Below are 8,203 nucleotides of genomic sequence, written 5' to 3' on the forward strand. Positions count from 1 at the left end.
TTTATTTTCTTTTGTTCTTGCTTGACAAATTTCTCTTTAACAGTTTTTATTTCTTTAACTTCTTTTTTTTGTTTTTTTGCTCTTGGTTTTTTTTCCTTTTGTTCTTTAACTTGTTTCACCTCTTTTTCTATGTCTTGGTTTTCTTTCTTCTTTTTTTTCTCACCTACAGTCATTATGGCATTTGCCCGTTTAGGAAGATGATAGCCATATGGTAAAATGCTATTTATGCTTTCGTTCTTTTCTCTTAACTCAAAAAGCATTTTTGATATTGTCCCAACAGTCTGATTTGGTGAATATTTTTTTCCTCTGCTCACCTCATCTATAACCATTCCCCCTATTAAAGCAACTCCATGGATTTTTTCGTTAAGTCTTTCTTGGTTAATTTCAGTGATGCCTAAATTGTTGTTTAAATTATCATTAGATAACTTAATTAAATTAATTTCGTTTTGGATAATTGGAATTCCCTCATTATTTCCTTCAACCAAACTTTCGATCATAAACGTCAACATTCTACTAATTTCATCATATTCCCCATTTTCAACCATCTCCCCATATCCTAAAAAGTGAATAAGATGTTGGACACAATATTCTGGGAGGACAATACAAGTTTTTTCTTGTGTCATGTCTTTAATATTCTTTTTATATATTTCTCTTCTGATAAGAATACTTCTTAATAAAACAATTTTACTCATTCTTATAGCCTTATTGTTTTTAGAAAGAATAGTTGGAATGATGAAATATCTAAGTGGAAGTTGTTTTAAACATTTATTTAGAATTTCTAAGTACTCTCCACAAAATGTTTCTTTCTTTGAGATTTCTTCACAAATACTATAAAATTCTCTTTGGTTAATTAAACTATCATATTTTCTCATTTCAACAAGTTTTAAAACAACACCAATCAAATACCCACGAACTTCTTCTTCATTTTTTCTAAATTCAATTGTGTCATTATCTGTTTTATGAATTATAAAATCTTTAATAAACTTCATCATCTCCTTTTCCTCACTTTCGTCATTATCAGACTCTACAATTTTACCTTTACTTTGAAGATATTTAACAATATACTTCATAACAATTATGATATGTTCTGGAGGTTCTTTTTCAATAATCATTCCTGGAATTATTTCACTTTTAATTCGTTCATTAATTTCAGTGATTTCCTTTTTTCTGTTATATTCCTTTTTATATTTAATAATTTTTGTTACAATTAATAATCCATTCATTGCTTTTTTACCTTTCTTTTTTAATACGTTTTTTATATTTTCTTCAAAGAGCATATCATAATATCCTTCTTCTTGATCATTCCACAATAAATGTAGTAATTTCATACATCCTTTACTAATAGTATATTCTTTCATTTTTAAATATGCTTTAATTTCTTCTTTCATTTCTTCATTTTTTTCTTCTTTTTCAATATACAAATATCCCTCTTTCATTACATTTACTTTTTTTTCAATATCATCTTCATACATTTTAATAATTCTCATAATATTTCCATAATTCACTTCTTTACAATATTTACTGATAATTTCCATATATTCTTTCATTTCTTCTTCATGAGTTTTTATAAGGTATTTAATCATTTCTTTTTGAACAATTTTATTTCTAATTTTTTCGAGAATTCCATTTACAAATTCTTCAATTTTTCCTTTCTTCTTTATCTCAACTTCTCCATCAATTCTTTTAGCCTTTTTCCAATATTCACTAAAACTTGTTTCATCTTCTTCCATATCTCTTAACATTCGTCCAAACTTTCCACTCATTCCTTCTAACATTTCTCGGGCATATTTTTTACTTGTTTCAATTGTTGGCATTGGATACATCTTACTTAAAATATTAACAACCACTTCTTTAATTCTTCCTTCTTCCCTACTGTTTTCATATTCTTCTAACTTCTTTCCAAGTTCTTTCTTTTCTGTTTCATTAACACCTTCTTTCTTCATCATTTTTTTGAAATTTTCTTCATCTAAAAGTCCAAATAATTTAATTAAACGTTCTGCTCTCTCTTTGATAGTTTCTTTAAGTTTACTTTTAGAATTAACCATAGTTAATGTAATATTTCCTAAAATATTTTGGCTAATGATTTGATAAATTCTGATATTATCTTCTTCATTTTTAATATTTTCCATATTTTCAATCATTTCATTTATCATTTGACTACTAAAATCTTTGTTTGACCCACTTTTTTGTTCTATGTATTCTCTTATATATTCTCCACAAAAAGTCTGTGCAATAGCACGTACTGTTTCTTTTCTGTCTTTCATTCTTTCTTTAATTTCTTTAATAATTTTCTTTCCTATTTCCTTTCCTTCTTCGAATCGTTGTTTGTAAATTTCTTCAATTGTTTCTCTTCGAATACTTTCTTCAATATCATTCATTTTTTCAATAATTAAATCACTTATTTCTATTCCATCTTCTTCACTTTCTTCATTTTTTCCACCTCTTTCCATCATATATTTTCCAACAATACTTCTAATACTCACACTCTTATCTTTACGTCTTTCAAGTAAACATCCAATAAGTTCATTTTTTTTAGTTTTTTCTATAACACCTTTCTTTAAATATTCAACAACTATCTTAACTACTTGAATCCGTTCTTCTTCCATTGGAATTAGTAAAATTCTTTCAAGATAATTTTCATCACCTTCAATCCATTTAGGGTAATAACTAACTATTTTTCCTAAAACACGAATGAACATTTTAATATCTTCTTTCTTTTTTCTATCTTCTAATTCTTCATCTTCACTCATTGCTTCATCTTCTTCATTAATTTCTTTAGCCTCTTCAATTAAACTCCAAAATCCATTTTTAAAGTTTTTATTGGATTCTCCCATCATTCCTTCAAACATTTCTTCAATGACTTCTTTTTCCATTTTACTTTTCTTAAGATATTGTGTTATTTTTTTTTCTTCAAGAAATGGTGCATCATTTTCATTGAAAGGTCTAATGATGCTTTTTACTATTTCTCGACTTTCTTCAGGACATTCTGTCAAAAGGTCTTCAATTATTTTTTTAACCATTTCATATTTGACTGGAAACTCATTTTTAGCTGTTCCTTTGATAATTTTTTCAATGAGACTTTCTACAATACGCAACGTTTTTTGTTTATTAATGTCAATTAATAATAACATCATTTTTGTACTTTCAATAATTTCAATCATTTCAATCATTTCTGATTTTTTCTCTTTTGTATATTCTTGAATACATTCATTTACCTTTTCCATGACCACTTCTATTTCTTCATTAGAATATGGTGGATTTGGTGCACTAATTCTTAAAACATTTAAATGACATAATGTTGTTTCAAAAATTTCTTCTTGTGATGTTTTTATTTTCTTTAAATCATTTCCATCAATAATATCTCCTTGTGGAGTACTTCTTAGTTTTTGAAGAATAATGTGTATTACATTTTCACTCATTTCTTTCTATTGAGTTTTTAATATTTTTTTTAAGTTTTTCTCTTTTTTTCATTTCTTGATTAACCAAAACTAATTCTTTTTTTTTATTTTCTTTTCAATTCTTTGTCTAAAAATTACATAAATATTTTTAGAAATATCATATATTTTCTTCATTTTTTCTCGTATTTAACTCCTTTGCTTCTTTAAAATTTATACCATTCTCTGAATATATATTTCTTATTATTAACTTCATTTTATGAATTATGTCATATTCTTCATTAACTCAAATTTAAATATATAATCTAAACAATGTTAATAATATAATTTAATTGTAATTAATAAGATTCCATAAAGGCATTATAATGAATAAATACAAGTTCATTTATTAATTTCATTATACAAAAATAATTTATATAGTTTGAATCGTATTTTTTTTGTCTAATTCTTTCATAGAACCAACTCATTATAATTTTCATTAAAAATGTTTTACTAACCTTTTATGATATTTTATTAATTTTTTGATTAGTAAGTATTATTAACTCAATGTTTAGTGTTTATTCATTATTATTCATATTTAAATAAGTATTATTTTTATAAAATTGTTCAATTCTTATTGTTTTTTATAGTTTTAAGTATATATCTTTATTTTCTACTCTATCTTTTTGAAACATTTTTATTTACTTAATTTCTTTTATGCAGAGTTAGTATTCTAATAACTCATTTTATGCCTCTTAATTAAAATTATTTTTCATAACGCTGTTAATCTAATGATTTTCTAACTAATATCATTAACTTTAACTCTTTTATTTTCAATGTCTCATTAAATAACTCATTTTAAGTGTTTATTTCATAGTTATTCTGTTAATTTTTTGACTTATTCTATATTTTATTTTTAGAATATTTCATTTTTTATTTTTTGTTTATAAAAATAGAATAATAAAAATGAAATGAATAATAAATTATATTATTAGTAGATGATGACGAAATTAATATATTGGAGTTACTGATCTTAAGTTATTAAATATTCACTAATAATTATTTCGTTTTTTTGAATTTGATTTATTAAATGTTTAAATAAGATGAATAGTAAGTATGAATAAATATACCATAAACAAAACACTTGATTACTTTATTTAATAAATCAAAAAACTTCATTTAAAAAGTAATAATTACATTTTAACATAAAATAAAGAGGAATAAAAAATGGGGTATATTTATTTAATACTCATCATATAGAAATACCTTCATTTGTTAAAAATAAAGTTGGTTTTAGAAGATATGAATAATTAATGAATTGTATTTCCTATTTCAACAATTTAAAATTAGATTTATAATAATAAAAGAAATATTCTTTATATTTAGAGTATATTTAAATAAATTTGATTAGGTATTACAAATAAACACAACTATTTTATAAGTTTTTATAATAACTGTTTATATGAAATATGTATTATTATAATAAAATTAACATAAAACACACAAAATAAAAAGAAATAATATAAGTTCATTAGTTGATATGATAAAAGTATAAAACTATATTAAAAGAGAAATAAAGAGTAACAAAATAAAAATAAAACAAGAAAATAATGAAATTTAATTATAGGTAAATAATTTCACAAAGTATTTTTAACTACGTAAATGTGTTTTTAAAAGAATTGAATATTTTATTCATTCTTAACTTTTTTTTAAAAGAAGTTGTTTAGTAAGTCAAGTACATTATTTTTATACCCTCTGTTATACAGTTATTATTTGTGGGATGTCTTCTTTTATTTATCTTTTTTCTTTTGGTTATATTATTCGTTGTACTTCACCATAAACTGAGTGTACCTTATTATTGGGTTGAGATTATTTATTAATCTTAGGACATTATTAATAATAAAATGATTCAATTAAAAGAAATAAAAAGATGAGAAGTAGTGGTATGAATTAGTCCTTTGTATTAAGCTAATATTAAAACATTTTATTTAACGAATATGAATAAGAACCAACACCATAGATAAAACAGATAAATTAGGATAGGAGTATACAAATAATAAATTAGAAATTAATAAACAAATAGTGATAAGTGAGAAGAAAAAACAGGATTAAAATTTAAAAAAAAAGAATAAAACTGAAGAAATTATAAAAAAAAAGGAGAGAGAGAAAGAAATACAAATTTGGAATAATGGAAATAAAAACCAAAAAGTCGGGAAAATTAAACAAGAAAAAAACCAAATAATAAGAAAAAATCACTTAAGATATAAAAATATAAAGGAGTAAAAAAGAAAAGACAGAAAAGTTGAGGTGAAGATGTTGTTCATCGAATTAAAAAGAAGAGATATAAACTAAAAATGTTAAAAAGTCTGATTCCATAAGGTCTATTTAAAACCTATCTTTAAAATATCAAAATTTAATTTCAGATGGAACAACACACCGCAAAACCTCCTCCTACTTCAACTTTTTTTAAACAAACACGAAATTATCAAGTCAGTCAACAGGCAGTTCTTCTTGCGTTAATCAACCGTCACTTTTCATTGTCTCTTTCAGCACCAAAGAAGAAGTCAGTTGTTGCTCAACAGATGATTACTGTTAATTATCTGAAACGTGGAAATGATACTGTTGCTGTTGATGAATTTGTTCATAGGAGGTTAGCTGAAATTCAGCAATATGATATATCACAAGGAGTTGCACCAAAAACTGCGGCTCGAAGATGTGAAAATAATAGAATTGCCGAAGTCAATCATTTGCTCATTGATATTTTACGAGAATTTGGATATTCTTTCTCAACTAAAGTTACTGATGGAAAGAATGGTACTCTTAAAACTGAATCGGTTTATTCTGTTTTGTATAAAGGAATGACTCTTTTTACTCGTTCAACAATTCAGTCATCTGGACTAGCTATTAATAAGTATTTGAACGATCTTCTCTTTGAAACTCAGACTACTTTAGTTTCAAAGAATAATTGTATTCTTCACCACATGCTACCAGAATAGCATATGGCTTTTTTTTAAATTCACTTTTGTTTTTCCACTTTACTTTATTTTGTTTTTATTTTTTTTTTTACAAACCAATTTTTTTTTGTTTTCATTCGTCAGTTTCTATTTTTAATTTTTTATTTTCTTATTTATCTATTAATAGAAATTTGAAAACTTTTAATAAAAATTGAGATGAATTAAAATTTTGATGTTTTAATTTCAACAAACTAAAAAATGAATAATTTAGATCATTAGTTAAATAATAGAAAAAAAAAACATACAAATAATTGAATTTCATTTTGAAAGTAATTGAAATGATTGTTGAATAAAAGTGTTCAATCACTGAGAATGAGAAAGATGAGAAACCCCATCCAAGAAAGAATTATTAGAGATAGAACAACATCTTAACTGTTTTGCATAACAAGAGTGTTCATATACAAATCGAGTATCATCCATTTTTACATATTCTCCACAACATAATTCTTTATTTCTTTTATAAAAATTTTTAAATCCACCATCTAATACATATATCTCAGGAAATAACCAATTAAAACTATTAGATTCCTCCATATGACTCCAGTCTAATTCTCTAATTTTTTTTGCAATAAGTGGTCCTCGTTTTTGAGAAAATTCACAATAAATAATAAGAATAGGTTTAATATTATCATCTAATCCGTCTAATGGATGTAGTTGTTGAAAAATTTCATTATCATTCCATATATTAATAGAATTAATAATATGACCTGCATTATATTCATATGGATATCTGGAATCAATAGTAATAACTCTTTGTGAATTAGAATTAATTAAATCTTTATATTGTTCAATTGATATTAAACTAATTTGCTTAATTTTTGGATTTTTTGGATATAATTGTTCACATTCAGCCCCAACCCTGTTTGTAAATTCTAATGAAACACTTGACTTCATTGGTTCAGTACTTCTTCTTTTAAGTTTTCTTGTATGAGAACCAGAACGTCTAATAAAAAAGCGTGGTGATTCATTTAATGGACATGAAGTAACAGTAAGTGGTGAATTTGTTATTTCATTTAAATTGTTCGGAGAATCTGAACATGAAAAACTGTTTATTGGACTAAGTTCATAAGGACTTGTTAAACCTGGTGTTAGTTGTAGGGTAGTTGATGAAGGTAGACTAATACTATTCATTGAACTAGTAAGAGAGAATGGAGGAGTTGGACTTAAGCGTGGCAGTTTCATAGACTTTCTCATCCAAAAAATAGATTGGAAAATTTGAGATTCCCGAAAATCATAAGACAATGAAGTAGTACTAACAACAAAAATGCTTTGTGATTATGCCATGTTATTTTATATTTATTGCATCCAAAAAAAGAATAAAATTAATAGAACTTTATCGACTTATTTTTGATAAAATCTTCTTCAATTTCTCTCATTTTATTTGTCGATTTTATTGATAGTCATTCTTAAAATAATTTGATTTTTTTTGTTCTTGGTTCATTGGTTGAATTTGAATTAGTTATTCCAGTCTTCCTTTTATTGGCTGTCGATTATTCTTATTAAATTCATTTTAAGCTTTTTTTGTTTTGAGTCTTTTTTAAAATTTTTATATGTTGAAAGAAAATACTCGGTTATATGGCTTTTTGTTTCTTCAAAAAAAAAACTCTTTAATCTTAGAGTTACTATTCTTAACAAATCCTTCTGAGAATTTTATTGTTTCCATTTTTTTGTGTTTAAAGAAAGAGCTGTTTTTCTCCAAACACTTTCATTCAATTTATCAAAAATTCATTCTTTTTTTCCTAAAAATAACAAAAAAAATTCATAACTGAACCTCCGATAAATTATTGTTATATATAGCACAAATAGAATATTCAA

At 24.3% G+C, this 8,203-nt stretch overlaps 3 protein-coding genes across 3 annotated transcripts; 1 reads left to right on the forward strand and 2 right to left on the reverse strand.

Moving 5' to 3' along the window:
• Nucleotides 1-26: 26 nt before the first annotated feature.
• Nucleotides 27-3,419, reverse strand: ENU1_120690 (hypothetical protein; the record flags this gene model as incomplete). Its single annotated transcript, XM_008859818.1, has 1 exon — nt 27-3,419. A coding segment is annotated over one exon (3,393 nt), but the record flags the coding sequence as incomplete, so codon positions are not given.
• Nucleotides 3,420-5,797: 2,378 nt separating this feature from the next.
• ENU1_120700 (hypothetical protein) lies at nt 5,798-6,370 on the forward strand (the record flags this gene model as incomplete). Its single annotated transcript, XM_008859819.1, has 1 exon — nt 5,798-6,370. The coding sequence occupies one exon, from the start codon at nt 5,798-5,800 to the stop codon at nt 6,368-6,370; it is 573 nt and encodes a 190-aa protein (XP_008858041.1).
• A 321-nt stretch (nt 6,371-6,691) lies between these two features.
• On the reverse strand, nt 6,692-7,570 carry ENU1_120710 (rodhanase family domain containing protein; the record flags this gene model as incomplete). Its single annotated transcript, XM_008859820.1, has 1 exon — nt 6,692-7,570. One exon carries the CDS (start codon nt 7,568-7,570, stop codon nt 6,692-6,694), a length of 879 nt encoding a protein of 292 aa, XP_008858042.1.
• Nucleotides 7,571-8,203: the final 633 nt, after the last annotated feature.

Source organism: Entamoeba nuttalli, assembly GCF_000257125.1.
Source record: "Entamoeba nuttalli P19 unplaced genomic scaffold asmbl_5129, whole genome shotgun sequence".
In the NCBI taxonomy this organism is placed as follows: domain Eukaryota; phylum Evosea; order Mastigamoebida; family Endamoebidae; genus Entamoeba; species Entamoeba nuttalli.